The sequence below is a fragment of the Sceloporus occidentalis genome, unplaced genomic scaffold (genome assembly GCF_023333645.1).
Source record: "Sceloporus occidentalis isolate IW3139 unplaced genomic scaffold, rSceOcc1.0.p SCAF_90, whole genome shotgun sequence".
Taxonomy (NCBI): domain Eukaryota; kingdom Metazoa; phylum Chordata; class Lepidosauria; order Squamata; family Phrynosomatidae; genus Sceloporus; species Sceloporus occidentalis.
Genome location: NW_028317070.1, coordinates 2,752,607 through 2,772,698, shown reverse-complemented (window position 1 = coordinate 2,772,698; position 20,092 = coordinate 2,752,607). Strand labels below are relative to the sequence as shown.

At 40.6% G+C, this 20,092-nt stretch overlaps 1 protein-coding gene across 2 annotated transcripts in view; it reads right to left on the bottom strand.

Moving 5' to 3' along the window:
- Positions 1-15,553, bottom strand: part of LOC149284609 (forkhead box protein O3-like) — a 45,264-nt gene extending 29,711 nt beyond the window's left edge. The window contains exons 1-2 of one of the 2 annotated variants that reach the window (XM_089496436.1): positions 15,390-15,502; positions 14,996-15,113 (exon numbers count right to left, since the gene is read on the bottom strand). In XM_089496436.1, coding sequence (XP_089352562.1) covers positions 14,996-15,058 — 63 coding nt within the window. In that variant the 5' untranslated portion in view covers positions 15,059-15,113; positions 15,390-15,502. Of the gene's footprint in view, positions 1-14,995 lie in introns of both variants that reach the window. The other variant, XM_089496435.1, reaches the window with a different exon arrangement.
- Positions 15,554-20,092: the final 4,539 nt, after the last annotated feature.

Genomic DNA, 20,092 nt, shown 5'->3' with positions numbered 1-20,092 from the left:
TGGAACACCTTCAGGGTGGAACCTTATAATGACTGAAATGGAGAAAGGCTTAGTTTCTGCCATATTAACTGCTCTAAACGAACAATCACGTCATTAAAATCTTTGTTTTTAAAAATTGCTACCAAAGTTGGTGTATATCAGTATTCCCCTGCAGTAATCCATGACGTTTTGAGACACTTTTTTTTAAATGTATTGTTTCCAATCAAGTGGTCTGCATTGTGTTCTTTCCTTGGACAGCCCACCCTCTAACTAATTGTAGTTTAAATTTGGATGTCATGTTCTGGAATTTTGGGATAAAAATTGAATTGCACTTTTAGATCTTCCAATACACTTTGAACTTTTCTTGTCCATGTCAGGTATTCCAAACATTGGTGAGTTTTTGAAACTCTTAAAGCTTGTGTAAAGTTTTTTTTAACACTCATTGGTTTCCCACCACATTCCTTTTTCTGCTATGCAATCCTCTTTTGGTCTGGGCAGATAATTTTGTGTGTTTAAAATGCTTTACACTATATATATATATATATATATATATATATATTACACAAATTAGAATTTCTAAAGTGGGAAGAAGGAGACAAAAAGGAGCTGAGCTAGATATGTATAATGAGAGTTGCTTAACAGATTTAATGATTCCTTATGCGGCATGCAGGGCTAGCTAAGCCCTTCTCACAGGAGAAGCTAACTAGGGTTGTCTGGAATCAGATTTTCAAATAATTAAAAAAAAACACTTTTTTTTTAACCATTTTTACTCGTAATCAATCGCTGCCATTAAAAATATCAGAATGAACCCTTACAGATTAAGTGGGAAGTCCAGAACCTTGGCGAGGTTACGCAAATGGAAACCCCCAAATGGTAAACTCTTATAAAGGAATGCATTGATCCCGATTATAAGGGCCCTTTAAGCCCTCTAATAAAACCTGTATGTGACACCTTTGATTGCACACAAACACAAATGCTGCTATTAAATTAACAGAAATAAATACCACCTTTTCTCAAATACCGGAACATGCTATAGCGTTAGGGCATACTGGAAAATATGGAGGATCACCAAGAATAGTCCTTTTCCTTCCATGGTAATTTCACAATGGCTCTTTATATATAACCTATAACTTCTGCCTTTAACATTTTCTCTTCAGAGTAATATTTGTTACACTGTATTTTAACGACACGGTGTTTTGTTTTAATAACTTCTTTTATTATAGCGGGCTAGAATACTGAATACCTTGATCTTCTGCAGCAAAACCTTACCACGCTGGTTTTCACAATACATTTTATACTGAAAAGATTTAAGTTACTAATAGAAGAAAGACTACAGCCCTAGTTGTCTACTATGGCAGTCTTTCCTCGAATGTTCCTCAATAAATAAATAAAAAGGGAGCTTTTTCCTGCCACAACACACTTTATTGCATAAGACACTGTCTGTTTGCAAACGAACTTGAAAAAAATTACAAATTGCTTCCTGGATGGCTGACCCCAAACACAGAAGGTGAACCATCGTTCAAAGTCTTTAACTTTCTCGGCTGCGATCCTGGATCTAAAAGAACATACTGTCCACAGCAATGCTGTGCAGGAAGAGAAAATTACATGTAGCCGCCTACCACATTGAGTTTGGATTACACTGACGGATGAGCTTCTTCCAAACTAACATTTCGCAGAAAACCATAGTACACTTATTTTCGGTAAGTACCAGACAGTTAGCTTAACTCTTAAGAGTGCCCGAAGGTTGTGCAATACATTGCACACCAGGTATTCAAAGGGTAAACCAAGGGGCAAGAAAACAAACATATGTAGATGAATGGATTATTTGTAAAATTACAGAGTATATATTTTTTACTATATAAAACTAAACACGTGCCTACTAAGGAGCAGTGAACAATAACAATGAGGAAAATGGTAAGACGCTAGTGTGAGAAATGGTCCCTATGAGACCCAGACTGGTCATTGGGCACACTGATAATTACCCAGATGCAAGGCACAGAACAACACCTTTAACTTACCTCCATGGGAGGCTAATGTAATCCTTTAGCTTGTGTCCCCCTTGCGTGCAGCGAAAATAAAAGTGCAACAAAACGCTGGCACCGCGACGGAGTCCAGGAGAGTGAGGGGTGCCGAGCGGTGCTGAAAACTTCACAAGCAACCGCTCGGCGCCCCTGCCCGGGACTTAAATGACAACACCGTTTTTTTTGTTTAACTTTATTTAACATCCTCCATGTTAAATACAGTTAAAAAAAACCTTTATTTCACATGGAGGATGTTAAATAAAGTTACAAAAAAAACAAACAATGTTATAATTTAAGTCCCGGCCGCACAGGTCGCACACCCCTAAGGCCAGCCCTGCCTACACTAGTAACAAACTCGCTCTTTATGTGTCATTAAATAAGAGGCCTGAGTAATTGCTATACCTCCCAGCATTTTTGAGGTTTCCACACTAGTGCAAAAAGATATACCTGATTTTTAGGGGAGACTTGAGTCCAAACCTGCAGATCAATGGCTGAAGTACTAGGATTAATTCTGATTAGAAATGTCTTGAGCGTGGAAGTAGGTCTTATAAGCAGCCACTGATTTGATGTTTGTGAATGTTACTAAATAAGCTTTTATCGCCAAAGCCATGCAGATATTTAGAGGCCTACCACTGCGATACAAACTTCTAGACCAAGTCAAACATTATATGTTATTTTCACTTTATGTAACATTGCACACCCTGTCTAAGTTAACACATTTGCAGCTCTTGCATCAGCCCCGGCTTTTCCTTTTAAATTGTTAACTCAGTAAAGAGTGTATGTTATTGACTAAGGAGGGACTCCGTGAAACTCTACACCACTTCTTCTCCTCAACCCCCACTCATGCTTATTCCAGCATCAACACAAGTAAAGGCAGGGCTTTTTCCACAGTAAAGCCTTTTTTTGGTCTTAATAAGATAGGCGTAAAACACTTTATGTTAGTTAAGTGAAACCCCTTTTGTAAACCGAACTTGTATTATGAATGTGTTGGTGTTAAGGATTTAACATAAGTAGATATTTTAAAGTAAGGTATAGTTTAAAGTGTACGTTTTGCCTGCATTTTTTTCAAATGAGTTCAACCTCTCTAAATATATATAGTGTTAAACAAATCAAATTGCATTCTTTCCTCCACTTTTCTTCCACCGAGGTGGGGTTGCAATCCCAAAATGTATTGTTTCCAATCAAGTGGTCTGCATTGTGTTCTTTCCTTGGACAGCCCACCCTCTAACTTATTGTAGTTTAAATTTGGATGTCATGTTCTGGAATTTTGGGATAAAAATTGAATTGCACTTTTAGATCTTCCAATACACTTTGAACTTTTCTTACTCCAATGTCCATGTCAGGTATTCCAAACATTGGTGAGTTTTTGAAACTCTTAAAGCTTGTGTAAAGTTTTTTTTAACACTCTTTGGTTTCCCACCACATTCCTTTTTCTGCTATGCAATCCTCCTTTGTTCTGGGCACATAATTTTGTGTATTTAAAATGCTATACACTATATTAGGGCTGCAACAACTAATCGATAAAATCGATGATAATCGATAATGAAATTCGTTGGCAACGAATTTCATTATCGATTAGTTGAATCGATTTTTATCGATTATAAAATGAGGGTTTTTTCAGAGCAAATGCTCTGAAAAATACCCCTCGTGTTATAATCCGTTAGTGTGACTCACAGGAGTCACAGCAGCAGTTGCTACTTACAGTTCCTCCTTGCAGTCACTGCCGATTGGCCCGCCCACTTCCTTTTTCCAGTCCCTCCCTGCAATCGCTGCTGGAGAAAGAAAGGGGCGGGGCCAATCGGCAGTGACTGCGGGGACGGACAGGGAGGAAGAAAGGGGCGGCGCCAAATGGCCGATTGGCTCCGCCCATTTCTTTAGCATCGCCATGGCTGTGACACTCATCTAACTGTGAGTATAAAATTAATATTTGGGCTGCTGAAAGTTAGGGGAGGTGGGGGTTAATTTAGGGGCAGTTATAGTTAATGGGGTGTTTAGGGTTAACTTAGGGGCAGTTATAGTTAATGGGGTGTTTAGGGTTAACTTAGGGGCAGTTATAGTTAATGAGGTGTTTAGGGTTAACTTAGGGGCAGTTATAGTTAATGGGTGTTTAGGGTTAACTTAGGGGCAGGTATAGTTAATGGGGTGTTTAGGGTTAACTTAGGGGCAGTTATAGTTAATGGGGTGTTTAGGGTTAACTTAGGGGCAGTTATAGTTAATGGCGTGTTTAGGGTTAACTTAGGGGCAGTTATTGTTAATGGGGTGTTTAGGGTTAACATAGGGGCAGTTATAGTTAAGGGGGTGTTTAGAGTTAACTTAGGGGCAGTTATAGTTAATTGGGTGTTTAGGGTTAATTTAGGGGCAGTTATAGTTAATGGGGTGTTTAGGGTTAATTTAGGGGCAGTTATAATTAATGGGGTGTTTAGGGTTAATTTAGGGGCAGTTATACTTAATGGGGTGTTTAGGGTTAATTTAGGGGCGGAGGACTGAGAGTTAATTTAATTAATTTAATAAAGTTAACTTAAGGTGCAGTTAGAGGTAAAGGGGGGCAAACTGAGGGGAATCTAAATCCTGGGGGCAGTGAAGATTAATCCTGTATTTATTTATAAAAGTATTGTGTCTGTGAACGAGTCTGCAAATCCTATGAGGGCACTATGGCATATCAGGGGGGTATACGGCATACCTGGGGAGGACGGAGTGACATATCTGGGGGTATAAGGCATATAGGGTATATAAGGCATATGTGGGGAGGGCAGTGTGGCATGTCGGGGAGGGCAGTGTGGCAAGCCTGGGCTCAAATATGCATAACTGGGGGGCAGGTTGGGGAAATAAAAACAAGAAAAAAAAATTATTCTGCCGTTTGTTTTTAACATCCTATGTTACTTTATTAAATAATTTAAAATAAATGAAAAATTTAATTTTTTTTATCCGATTAATAGAAAAAATTATCGGCCAACTAATCGATTATGAAACTAATCGTTAGTTGCAGCCCTACACTATATATATATATATATATATATATATATATATAACACAAATTAGAATTTCTAAAGTGGGAAGAAGGAGACAAAAAGGAGCTGAGCTGGATATGTATAATGAGAGTTGCTTAACAGATTTAATGATTCCTTATGCGGCATGCAGGGCTAGCTAAGCCCTTCTTGCAGGAGAAGCTAACTAGGGTTGTCTGGAATCAGATTTTCAAATAATTAAAAAAAAAAAACTTTTTGTTTAAAATTCTTATACAAATATAGTAGCACATCTTGCTTAATGATGGCCACTTGGCCATTATGGGCTTGAGTCAAATGCCAGACTTGACAAAACGGGGAGCGTGCGAGGCATGTCGCTATATAAAACATTAAATAATAATAATAATATCGGATGAATATATTTCCATATGGATGTGCATAAGGCCTTACGGAATTCAATAGGCATGACCAACTAAGCTCACACATGACTCAAACAGTAATGCAAGTAATCTGATTCAACCCAGCTCTCCGACCTCTAAAGCACACCAGTGCCCTGTTTGTGTGTTGTTTTATAACACACATTGACCAGCATGGTTTACTATTACAAGTGCTACGTAACATTCAAACAGCATGAAACGGAGCATTTAAGGAGGAACTTAAACTTGTTAAGAAGAAAAAAATAATAAACTAAGGAAGAAAAAGAATAAAAGCGTGCAACACATTTATAATCTGTCCTGGGCTGAGAGGGGAAAACTGGATTAGAAGATAAATCTGGCACTGGTGCTTATGTGAACAACTCCTATTTCTTGGTACTGAATGTACCAGGACTTACACAGGAAGTAAACAATGATCGCTACATGTTAGCATGGGGTGTGCGAGAGTGTATGCAAACTTCAATTCGCGAGGCAGCAAATTCTTTGCTTATGAAAGGCATACGTCAAAAGGTCTCCAGTTGTGGGCCTACAGCTTATTTCAAGCCAAGGAAAACTGAAACAAAGACCCAGTTTAGCAACCGTCTGCATTTTCCTTTGACAAGCCAAGTTCTTTCGTGGATCAAAACAAAAGAAAAAAAAATAATAAAAAACATTAACTCAGAATGAACACTTTGCTTCGTAAACTAGAAAAAGAAACACACACGCACACAAAAAAAGCAGAAAACTGATTTTCAAAAAGGATTTCTCAGATCTTAAACAGTTGTTTTTTTAGGGCAAATGTTGCAATCATAGAAAAATGAAGCAGAATTAATGTCAACTGCACCAACCACATCTGTTTTACTATTTTCTTTCTAGAGATCTTAAATATTCAAATAGCAGTCATATGTGAGAGAAATCCGGCAGTAAATACCCCTAATCACCTTGTATTATTACTATTTTATTTATTAGCAATGAACTGTTATTCAGATTTATACTTTCCAAGTCCGTCATCTCATCTGCCTCTGCTATGGCACTTCCTTCAAATATTCCTTTGTTGCCCATGATCCGTCGCTGGCTAACACAATGTCTTTTTTGCTAACCAAGCAATATCATTATTATTGTTATTTATTGTTTTATATAGCACCATCATATTCTGTAGCGCTGTAGAAAGAACATAACAAGTAGTATCCTGTTAAAAACACTGACATTATTCACATTCCCCTAGTAACGAAGCCGTTGGATCAGGTCTGCATTGGTATACTTAACTTAAAAAATCTTGCATTTTAAGTTAAATTATGGGAAGACATTTAAGCAGTCGGTTTTTGGAAGTGATGTCCGAGACACTATAGAGATTCGAAACAGATGCGTCTACATCTGGTACCGCTTGCACCCCCCCCCCCCCCCTGTGTTGCAAGAGCTGGATATTTCTATAAGGACACTGGCTTAGTGACTGAGGAAATCTGCCATGACAAGAATGTCAGAAAGATGAGTGAAAACCTTTCCTGGCTCATCTGTCTCCGATGGTTACAATAAAACTGGAAAAAAACAGCCGCGCTTTAAATAGAAAGCTCCTAGAATAGAGTCACTGAATAGGTCTAAACCCGACAACGGCGGAACATTAATAATGACGTTAATGTAAAAGGTCAAATGTATACTGTAAACATATACATATATCCCCTTTAGCAAAATACCTGCTATGACTAAAGTCACTTTTGTATTTTGCAAGGCATAAGAAAATACACCTCAAGATACAAAGGAGCGTGTTGGGCAGGGGGCGATAAGTTGAATATTCACATTATCTCATTTGCGTTTTTGTTGAACGAGTCTCGACATTGTTGCCCCTGTTTACCTGCCGTCATTATCCATTAAAAGTCCCATCTAAGATAAAACCATATTTGAATTCAGCACTGAGAACCATCAACCACCCCTGTTGCTATTATAATTATTACTGTTAAGTTTTAAAATTATTCCGATGTATACTTTCATGCCCTGACATCCAGCAAAGGCATTGCTAGGCATACCTGGGAGCTTTTTCCACGTCACTACGAGGAAACACTGGGATGCGGGAGCAGTGTTGTGGCGTGCCTCACCCGCCCCTGAAATGGTGCGCGCCTAGTGATGTCAGTGGGACCTCCTACCTGCATCCTGCAGAGGGGGCTCCAGGTTACCAGAGCCAGAGAGTTCCAAGGTAGGTTGCTACGTTATTTCATGCAAATGTCCCTTTATTTCCCATGATTCCTAATCGAAGACTGCACTGGAATCTTACTGTCATCCCAAGAAGCGGAAGCTACCTGCATTGTTTTATCAGACTGCAGGTTAACCCCCAGCGCTAGACACTGTTTACCGCCATGCAGTTTCCCAATTTCGCCCTAATAACCTTAGGGTGAGGCATCGGTTTAAAATGTGATGCACAGTCAAGACGGCAGCTCTTTCATGCAGTATGTCAGCAACATCTTTATATCATTGTGAAAGCGAAAATAAAAAATATATTGTATTTGAGAGTCAAGATCGGGGGTGCAATGTGGCGGTTCCTCTTAAAACTGCGTGTTTATAGCCCCTGCCAACACACTGTACTGGGGAGAGAAAAACTTAAATTTAAAACTACCTATTCTGCCCAAAGTTATAAAGTACCTTGTATGTAAAAGATTATTTGTCTTTCACGGTAAATCTATGGAAGATCTGTCCTCTGTTTGTGAATGATTGCTCTATAAACTTGCATCACTTATACCGGTTAGATGCCAGAATCCCCCCCCCCCAATAATCTACAAAGGTGCAGATTAATGTCGAAGTGAACGTTTGTGGTGACGCACATCAGAAAATGCTATTGATTACACAGGCAATCACGAAACAATCTACAATTGCATCACAAATCGGAACACAGTAATGACAAACACGGGGTCGGCAGTGCAAGACTAAAACGCATGCCTTTGGCTTCCAGCGCCACATTGACAAATGGTTGCGGTAAAGTGCGAACACACAATTAAAACAAATTTAGCCATTTTTAAAGGCATAACATGGTGATATGGAATTGTGGGTAAAACAAGGGTTTTTCCATCATCATGCATGGCAAATAATAATAATTTCTTACAATAATAATGATAAATACTATCTTCCCTGCCATCCCGAGCAAGTCAGACAGCTCCAACCAGTAGATTTAGACTCCCACTGTCTGAATATCTGTCACACGTCTGCCTAGTTCATTCAGTTCATTCTTGTTCCAGCCAAACCCACTACATCTACAAAATGACATAAGCATGTGCTGACAGGGAGATAGAGGAATCATTTAATACACTAAAACAACAATAGTAAATGCTAATATATAGACTTCTATTATTCCACTTTAAAACGGAAAAAAAAATAACCCCACTACTTACAATGGTAAAATATTTATAAACGTAACTATTTAAGTGGTTTTTCTAAGCATAATGTCAACTACCTAGTAAAAATATATGTTGTTTAATGCTCTTGAGCTATAAACAAGTACTTGATGTCTTATGTTATAGTGCGGACAATAGAAGATGAGCTTATAGACTAGTATTTTGAGCTTGTTATCTCCCGGACTACTGTTATCAACAGTTATAGAGTCACCTCCTCATCTTTTCGATTGTCTTGTAAACAGTCAAAAAAGGTTTTTGTAATTTGGCATGATGACCTCACTATTCACTAAAGAGCAGGCGCTTGCAAACTGGCAAAAAATGAACAGCAATGGCCAAATCGCAAGAAACAAGACAACCTTCCATAAACTTGCACACAGATGCCACTTTAAACTTGTCCCTACTGCCCTGTTCACAGTAAAACTCCCTCCCAGAACCCACCTATTAACCAATTTGAGGGCGACTATTGTTCCCTTCTTAACCCTACTCCACCCTACTGGTGGAAGTTATTAAATAATCCTCATGGGATATATTCCCTTAATACCCATCCCCTACTGGAGATAAGGGGGGTTAATATATAAAGGAGGCACGGACCCCTAATGGTCCCACCATCTCAACCCCCCAATCCCGTCTCCCAATGGATGGGGGGGGGGGGTTAGGTTTAAGTAATGCCCTTTCGGGAACTCCACGTGTGACTCACCCTTTCACTGACATCAGATGTTTCGAAAATAGGGAAAAAAATAATTTAAAAGAATCAAAACCATCAGAGTATAACCAAAATACATATATTTAATTACAAAGCTGTCTACTGGAATACAACTTTGTATATACATACAATATGACATATATATATAAATATATATATATATATACACATACACTATTTACATATATATACTAAATACATATAAATACACACACACAGACACGGTCGTGGGGAGTAATTGCAGACAATGTACCATATGAACAGGGTAGGAGCTGTTGAGAAATCAGACGTTGCTAACCAGGGCTGGATAACTTCCTAAAGCAAACAGTTTAAAGTCACCTTACATAAAACAAGTCCTACCTGCTTCTAGTTTTGTTTACATTTAATTTTACAAGGAGATGTACAATGGAAACTATTCAGACAAAATGAAGCATTGCAAAGCTGGGAAAGACCGAAGAGGCTAAATGCGCTGATACAATGAACACCCTAAAAAGGGAGATTACAGAACCTGGCACAGAAATATATGAGGCCATCGTTTTCCACGGCGCTCTACAAGGGGCATATTTATCAATTTTAAAAATCAGAAAGATAGGGAACGTTCCCTTCCTCTCACCCAGATTGTTTAAAAAATGATTTCTAGTTCAAGCGTGTAGTTCTTGTGCTGAACACGTACAATAATTGTTATATCCTGGCCAATGTCACAAGAGACGCATCAACCAAGAACTGGGCACACGTAATTAATTGTAGTTAAAAAAAAAAAATTAAAAAAAAAAGACATTATGTTCTTCCAAAGGTATTCTGTCAATTAACATAGACTTGGACAACTCCGGATAGCATTAAAGGTGAATACTTCCCCTTAATGCTGGCAAACTGGTACTGCTTTAGGACGTAATACCTCCTCCCAATCTCTCTTCATAAAGACAGTTCAGCTCCATTGGATAGCAACTGGCTTTGTAATGTAATGTTATACAGTGAAAACTACAAGTTAATATATATATATATATATATATATATATATATATATTAACTTTCTTAGGAACAAAAAAAGAATATACTGTAGGTATTTCTATACGACCTCTATTACGAAAATGTAGGTGTTACATGTCTATACATGTTGTATTTGCGGTTACTTGGTATGAGCTATATTGCTATGCTGTATTCAATCTGTCTGAATATGCATTCCCGCAATATTGTTGTTTTTTTTACAAGCTTTACGTGAAAACAATTATATGATACATTATCAACAAAAATATATAACTATTTAATTGAAATTTGACATAATAGAAATATACCTCTTTCTTTGAGAAACTTGCATGTATAAGGCAGGTAATTTATACATATAAGTCTGCTTTATACATCAGCCCCATAGTGTCAGTTGTATCCATAGAACAGAACTTCATGGACCTGTAAACTTTAAAAATATTGAATATTCTTGAAGAATATTTCCATTACATAGCTTCGCTATGTCTTTAATAGACGCAGATGTGACAAAAATGACAATGTCACACAATATACTAAGCACACGCGTTCTGCTATTGTTTCGGGTAACCATCGACGTAATTATACTTTTTTTTTTTTTACTGTACATCGGCTAGATCTCTATGTTTTTTCTCTATGCCATGACTTGATCATAAGAGGAGCAGCACAATGATGTGGCCAAGTGTATGCAGATAATAGGTTTTATAACGCAATCGCTTCTTCGCCTAGTTGAGGGACCATCCTCTTGTCTCTCGGGAAATAGAAAGTGATTGGTCTTCTTAATAAACTGCTGGTTGTGACACTGCATCGATGGGCGAGATGTCATTAAGTCCATTGCAGACCTGTCAAGTGGTGTTTCTCAATCTCGTCCACCTCAAGCTAGACACATTTGTTTATTTCGGCAACTCAGCGTCTGAGCCGGTTCATCTCGCTCACTGACCACGTCGTGAAATACTGTATGATGGCGTAAAACAAGGCAGTTACAAGCCGTTGTCCACAGGCAATATCACCCAGCTGTGTTGGTTTGAACAATCATTTCCAGTCCCTACTTCAGAAAGCTCTTCAGAGCTTTTCGATGTTCACCACTTGACCAGCTCTTGGCTGGTGCCGATACAATTGTCCCAATCGCACGTTAAATTGTCTTGTCTAAAATATGACACGAGCTCTAGTAAATAGAAGGGTGGAATCAAACGGAACACGAATCCAGAAACATGTTTTCCGAGTTAGGACTTCCTACATATACACGCATGTTGTCATCAGAAACGTTTTGCACATCACATTGAGATCCTGGTGGTTGGCACTCCCACAGGCTACAGCACGTACAATTCAGTAGATCATACACGTGAAATATACTCCAGTATTTACTAAACAGACTCCTAGGTGGGTGAACAATTACATGGCTGTATACAGAATGATTCATGGTATGAGTGGCCATCCTGCGCAAACGATGTCAGAGGCAAGGTACGGTAACCAAACAACTCCATGTGACAGTAATAAGTATAATCAGTGTCTATAGACTGCAAATGATTTACAGTTTCACATGCTACGTGACATCGCACCTGTATGTGTTATTGTATGTATCCCACACACACATTAGAGATAACCTCTGTGTACTAAATAATATACGACAGTATATACCCAAATTGGTAGCAAGAAATTCCTCAGGTTGGGGAACCTGCGCATGTCTTGTTACCCGTTGCATATCTTCATACCCGGAAACTTTCAGTAATGGCTCACCATGAGACCCTGTCGCTTAAAAAACATATGTGTCTGATATGTATGCAACATCTTAATATATTTAATACCTTTATGCCAGCAATTGCTACATTGACTGGCTGTGTGTGTGTGTGTATGGTGGAGTCACTATATGACATAAAAGTGAAGATCCTTCCTAATTATTGAGTTAAGGTGTTTCAGGCACAGCCTTTGCTAGCAGGTGTATTTACCGAAGAGCTCAGTGACTTTAAACATGGCATAGGATGCCACTTTTGAAGCCAGTTGGTGAAAGGCCTGTGCTGGTCCACTGTAAGTGCTATTATTGTGGAGTGGAAGCATCTAGGAGCCACGCACTGCTTCGTGGCCACGCACACTCACAAAGTAGAGCTGCTGGGTGCTGAAGCGTGCAGCATGTAAAAATCGCCTGTCCTGTGCAGCATCACTAAGTACAAACTGCCTCTGAAAGCAACATCAGCGCAAGCACTGTCTGTCGGGAGCTTCATGAAATGGGTTATCATTGGCGAGCAGCTACACATAAGCCATAGATCACTATGCACAATGCCAGGCGTCGGCTGCAGTGGTGTAAAGCACCGGAAACCGGAGCACCAGAAACATGTTCTCTGGAGTGATGAATGTAACAGTCTGATGGACGAAGCTGGGTTTGGCAGATTCAAATAAAACGCTACGTACCGGACTACACAGTGCCCACTGTAAAGTTCATTGGAGGAGGGATAATGGTCTGGGGCTGTTTTTCAGGGGTTGGCCCCTTACTTCCAGTGAAGGAAAATCTTAATGCTTCAGTGTACCAAGACATTTTGGACAGTGCTATGCTTCCAACCTTGTGTGATCAGTTTGGGGAAGGCCCTATTCCAGCATGTCTGTGACACAGTACACACAGCAAGGTCCATAAAGACATGGTTGGATGAGTTTGTTGTGGAACAACTTGACTGCCCCCCACACAGCCCCGACCTCAACCCCATTGAACACCTTTGGGATGAGCTTGAACGGAGATTGCGGGCCAGGTCCTTGTTGGTGATTAAGACCGAGACATTCTATTGTTTACCCCAAAAACAGAGCTTTTTCCAGGGTGAAACCACTAATAGAAACATGTTATGGGGACAATGCTCTGTTAATTTCAAAAGCTTATTAGTACTACTGAATGGAAACCGCTCTGCCCATTTCCCTGACCTGTTGGCACGTCAAGAAGACTGTACTAGGAGAGTGAGTGTGTGTACTCTTGGTGCATGTGCATGCGCAGACATTCCCATGCATGATCCTAATTTCCTGCATTCGTGTATGATTTCTGCACTATATACATCACCTTCAAAGATGATGTGTCACAAAATGATGCTTGTTGTAAGTAGCACTTTTAAAGAACGTGTAATATTGTTGCACAGTTTTCATGACTTTTTCACTGTAACATTTTTGTTGTGTGTACCGCGTTTTACCACAGCTATCTCATCTAGATCTACTACACAAATAAATGAAGCCCTTTTCTTACTGCACTGTGGTAAACGGTTAAATGATTGCATCTTAACACCCGAGGTGACCGGTTAACCTATGAAAAGGTGAATAAGTTAGTTAATAAGCTATATATGTTATGGCTTATAAATAAGTAGCATCTAAAGATCACTTCGGGCACGATGCCTAGATCACCAAATATGAGAGGCTTTGCCCCAAAGCATTGGAGCGCAGTCGCAATGCTCTGATTCAGATATATATATATATAGGCTTTATGATAACATAACCACACTGTGCTGGGTGATGAGAGTGATGAGAATAAGGACCTCAAGAGAAAGATATATATATATATATATATATATATATATATATATAGTGATAATGGTTGTATTTTTTTAATACGACGGAACTTTTAAAACTTGCCTTCCTTCTGTATAGAGCATTTTTCAAACCGTTAATAAAAATCCCAAGTCCTTATGTTACTGCAGCATTGTAAACAAAACAAATCAAGGGTCTCTTGTCTCTGAGGGAGGTCATGTGACAAAACACATGTCTATAGGTAATGCACGGAACGTGAAACTGTTATTCTTTGTCCGAAACAAACCCCAAAAGCATTCAGAAAGTGATTTTTTGGCAGCAGGGAGCTAGAGGCTAATACTAGATTCTAGGATATAAGTGGCTAATTTTAATGAGACGAGATAAACCGCTGCAAGTCACACTCTATGAATGCGTAGGGCATGTTCACTTATGGAAGTCTATATGAAATATCCATAAATGTTATTTAGGGACCTGGCATACGTATATATAGACTGATGGAGCAAGTCTGGCAACGAATAGACATATAAAACGGACTCATTATTTATGAATGGCCGTTCTCACATGCTCAAACTAATGTTAATTAGTTGTAAACAAAGTCTTCTATACAATTCTTAGACAATGTATAGAATGACTGGTTATAGAACGCTTGTTTATAATATATAACAGTAACCACTTTGCTTGGGTATACTGGGTCGTTAGCTCAGATACTTCACATGGTGAACACATAATAATACTTTCTAACACAACTTTTCTTCCACAGTACAGTTTCAGCAGTATGATCAGAAAAGGATCTCCATACAGTGACAAATATGTATATTATATATATATTATCGATTTATATTATACTTACGATATATATATATATTATTTTTTTACATCATATTCTGCCATGCTGTACAATGTGTGTGTATATATATATATATATATATATATATATATATATATATATATATATATATATACAATGTGTCCATGCCAATGGCCTGCAGTGGTGTGTGTATATATATATATATATATATATACACACACGCCACAGTGTGCTGTAATAGAGTGGAGCTCTGCTCACCTTCCACCCCGCCGAGCTGTTGCTGTCCCCCTTGTCCTTGAAATAGGGCACGGAGCGGACCATCCAGTCGTATATTTGGGACAGGGTGAGCCTCTTGTCCAGAGAGCTCTCTATGGCCCTGGTGATGAGGTCTGCATAAGACATGTTGCCCCAGGCGTTCCTGCGGGACGAGCACTTCCGCTGCTGGCCGGTTCCCGCTCCTCCGGCACCTCCCAGCGGAGCCTGCGCCGCCTCCGCCCCGCCAACCGGGGACGCCAGCACGGTCATGGTCCCCCCTTCACCTCCGCTCACCAGCACCACCGTTCGTCGTTCCAACGGCTCACCGGCTACAGCGGCGGAGGCAGCCGCCACCTCCTCGTCATCGTCCTCCTCCTCCGGGATGATAGAGGAGGACGAGTCCCCGACCTCTCCGCGGCAAGGTTTGCCAGGGCTGGCTTGGGAGTCGGGCCGCTGCAGGGGCCACGTGCAGGAGCGGGGCCGGCTCTGGGGCTCGAAGTCCGGGTCTATATCCAGCTCCCCCACAGGGGACACGGAGGGAGACGGGGAGGCTTCTGCCATACTATCCGATTGGCCCTCCACCCAAACCTCCCCGAAATGTCAGGTCTGTGCGCAGAAAGATTAGCCGTATATTATTTACCCAGAGCGAACGCAGGGCACGTCAGTGAGCGCACATGGCACAAGTCTCGTAAGTGCCCACGGTGTACTGGAAGATGAAGCGTTCAGACGGCGTCCATGCCTGTGCCAGGTGCCCAGCTCCCAGCAGACGGGATCGGGGCGCTCAGAGTCCTCTGCGCTCCCCCGTGCAGCAGCGCTCACTGGGTATTTAGAGCGATCGCTGTCCGGATTTCAGTGGCTTTATGCAGATACCCCCCTCCGCTCACACGGCTTCCACGCAAGGGCATTAGGTAGGGCAGAAAGGGCTGAAAACGCAACTCGTGCAAAAGCTGCTTCACGTGCGGTCACAGAATCACCCATCCAGGAGAGTTCGTGCGCGATCACCAACGCGTTCAAAGCCCCTTCCTCATCGGGCGCTGTGACAACACTCTGCAGAGAATCCACATAATCAGCAATGTCCCAGATGGGCTGAAGCGTGGTCTTCTATGTGTCTCCGCGATCATGCACTAAACGCATAACCTCCTTGCTCCTGCTGCTGCCATCTTGACAATTCCCCCACACCTCATTCAGGTCCTTTATTTCCCTGTTGTGATGGTGAGGAAGCTGCAGAACGCAGCGCTGTAAACGAATCCCACGATCACGATGGAAGAAGGAGACGGGCTAGGAGGTTTAAAGCACCCGTCTGATGTCCGAAGAGAGATCGCTGCTAGTAAGGGATCTATACACCGTATATATGTGTATATCTATACACATATAGAGATAGACAGCTCCGATGTGTGCAGAGGTGGCTTCTTACTTCCTGCTTATCTCCTTGCAGCGGGCTGGAAAGTGACAGCGCAGGGGGATGTTGCATTCACCAAGAGCCTGTCACAATGCACACCAATGCTGAATCCCACATTCCCCCTCCTGACAACCACAGCCAGCTACAGTAACACTGCGAGGCACACGCAGGGACACACAACCTAACAGCACCATGCCGCTGCCCACTGGGAGGAGGCTGCAGCAGGGGGAGGATCGCACTGCCACCCCTTCACTGCTGGCAACACACTGTCATCCCCCAAGCACATCGACCGATCCACGACCCACTCGTGATCTCCTGTGACTATGTTCATTCAACCTTCGCCCCTGAACCCACCCACTGACCTATTAACGCGCATTGATCAACCTTAAGCTCTCTGCTTGATTATCATGCATCACTTACTTAAACAGAATAGCGACACTCATCAGTCAACGCAAGTCTCAGTGAATGCAAATTTAAAGTGGGTCTGTCACATGTAAATAGTACCTATAGATATATAATGTGTGTACCTATGATTATTCCTCCCCAGTGGAATATTGACTTTACCCCCTCTGATACCCCATATTAAAATGCTATGTGAGTAATTTAATATGAACTCTTCAAAATTAAAATAAATACATTTCAAAAAGCCCTTAGCTGGGGTAGAAGCTGTAGCCCTGCAGCTAGCATCCTCCATGGCCTGTCGATTCTTGCCACTGATTGGCTACTTGAAGACCCCTGCTACGGAGCCAACACTGGAGCTGGCTGGAGGTATGCTTTATCACATGCATAGAGATGTGCTGGGTCAAACATATTCCCTGCATAGAGAATAGCTGGGTGTAGAGAAGGGGGCTAATGCATGCAAGACGGATTCCAGAGGCATCCGTCGCTTACAAAACAATTGTAGACAAGGGAGGGCTGACAGGCTTTGGTCCAGGTGTGTAAGTGCAGCCAAACGGCCCCTCAGTACCGCCTGCACGTCATACTTACACACACACTCATGCTCCTCTCCCCCCTGTGCCATCTAATTACACACAAACACACGCTTACCCCAAACACACAACTATATCTTGTTACCCTGTCTGGTGTCTGGCTGTAGCTCCGCTTGCACGTGCTTCAAGGAACCCACTGAGCTCCTGCCTTGCCTTATTTGGACAGGCCTTATTAGAATAATTTTTACTAGCCCAGGGGGCAATTGCTCCAGGGGCTAGTCCGCCTCTGCTTGTAGATACTTCAAGAAGTTTTTATAAGTGTAAACAAGAAGCAGTGTTATTTCAGCTTGTTATTCTTATTCTTACTTTTTTCTTTCTTTTTGTATTGCAACATATTTAGTGCAAAGGATGGCAGGACTGGTTGGCAAAGACTTTGGCTTTAAACTGAAATTTCAAATCGTACACAGCTGGTGCACACTGACCCCCCCCCCCAAAAAAAATGAAGAAGACTATTAATGCCAAATATCACCCAAAACAAAGGTACTAGAACTCCAGGAGTGTCCCTTCCCAATGCCTGCGCAAGGATGTGCACTAAACCTGGGCATCCTCCAGATGGGCAACCAAGCCAAATCAAGCCTTTTTTATTGTCTCAAAGGTCGTATATTCTATTTTTGGATTGTGTCCATTGTATAGCCTAACGTTCTACCTATGGACCGCAGCTGGCATTGTATGTATGAAGCCTATAATAACATAATGCTAGAATTTCCACCTATAAACCGTTGTAAATTTTCACACGACAAGCACACTATCAAACAGATCACTAATACTGAACGAACATCCATACGTGTAACCAGCCAGCAGTCCACGGATGATATTACAACATGCCCATACTTATCACGCTAGCTAGATCAGACATGTTGAGACTTGCCCAACATAGTGAGATCAGGTTAAGACGCCTTTTAGCTCTCGACACCGCGCAGAGCTATGTCGACTAAGCAATGGTTCCTTAGGTCTTGTTAAAACAAGAACGGATATGATTTACATACAACGTGCCGCTTAGGTTCAAAATGCCCCAAACTACTCATTATAAACATAAACCACTATATTGGATATCATGATTGAGTTCTTTAGCAGTAAAACGAGTACATATGTGTATATATATATATATATATATATATATATATATATATATATATTACCTTTATTACGGGTCATGTTTTATTCTTTATAACATTTACTTATGTATTTTGCTCCTGGTTTAGTTTTAATGCTGTGTTGCTGCTGCAACATTTGGACGATTTATTGTAGGTCTATTAAGGCGGAAAAAAATGATAGGATATATATAGCAAGAAACAACTAAACAAACCAGCAGACAATCAATGGGCTGTCATAGTAGACCTTCTTACATATCTCTTTGGGGCGAGTTAAATGGATTTTCGTGAACATTTCCACCTTCTGCAATGTGTCTTTTGACGCTGCCTGCAAGTCGACTGCTACATCACACCAATATCATGAGAAGCACACAGTCTAACAATATTATACAATACAATAACATGTACTATCATGGGCGTCTCTAATGCTTTGATCAATGATTTCATTTTGAAAGAAGACAAACAGAAGGGGTATCATTGAGAGGGTTGTGTGGTTAATATTTACTGATTTATATAGTGCCAGCACCTTTGCTAACAATATTTCTGGCCATACGAACAAGAACAATCATTTGTCGCTAGCTTGCAGGTAGAGTGTAGTGCCCCTCAATGGTAATGGTGCTGTGGGGGGCAAAATGGGTAGGGGTACTATGCCCATGCTTTTACTTATTGTACTTTCAGAAGATACATTACTGTATCATCGCTCCCAGTGTCAACCTGCCGTTCTTCCATCTTTATACTTCCCATTTAATTATATATGATGCAGAGAAGAATTTCCGAAACAAAGGAACAGGTTATATCTCCACCTACCTATTATAATTTTTAATTATAAATTAGAAAGACTGTCATATTATTATTATTTAAATATTATTATTATTTATTAATATTATTATTATCTTTTATTTATATAGCGCCAACAATTTACGCAGCGCTTCTTACAATACATATATTCAAGGGGTATGACAAGACTAGAATTGACAGACTAAGACAAACCCATACATCTGGTTCATATATATAAAAAAAATGTATATCTGATCTCTCCAGACAAAACATGAATATGTAGGTCATATCAGCATAAGCTGCTTTCTAGGGAATTAGTGGGGGGTATGTTACTGTATCTGTGGCTAACCAACATCTCCCTGTTTTTCAAAGCACAGATGAGGCAACAGCGGTTAAATCAGAGGTCCCATTATCACTGATCCCACCATTATTTCTTATTGAGGCCTGACCTGGAATAAGATTAACCATTGGGAAATTTACTGGAAGTTACGTGTGAAATGATGGAGGAGAACGTAAATAACCAGCTCAGGTTTTGAGCTTTAAGAAGCAAGCTGATGTCTAGACTAATAGTCTTTGACATCATCAAGTGAATAAGGGAGATGAGGAAACTACGGGCAGGGAGAGGAGAAAAAATGTCCATCTGATTGCACCTTATACAATACAGGTAGTGATTCTAAAGCCATCAGCGAACCTACTCCATCATGCACGTGCAGGGTAACATAGGACAGATTCTGTTGGCAGCACTCTTGATTCTTGTCTAGGTTGCCTACACGATGGGACCAGTTCTGTACCAACAAAAAAAATTCCTAATTTTATTGACGATACTGGCGCTTGAAGTTTAGGA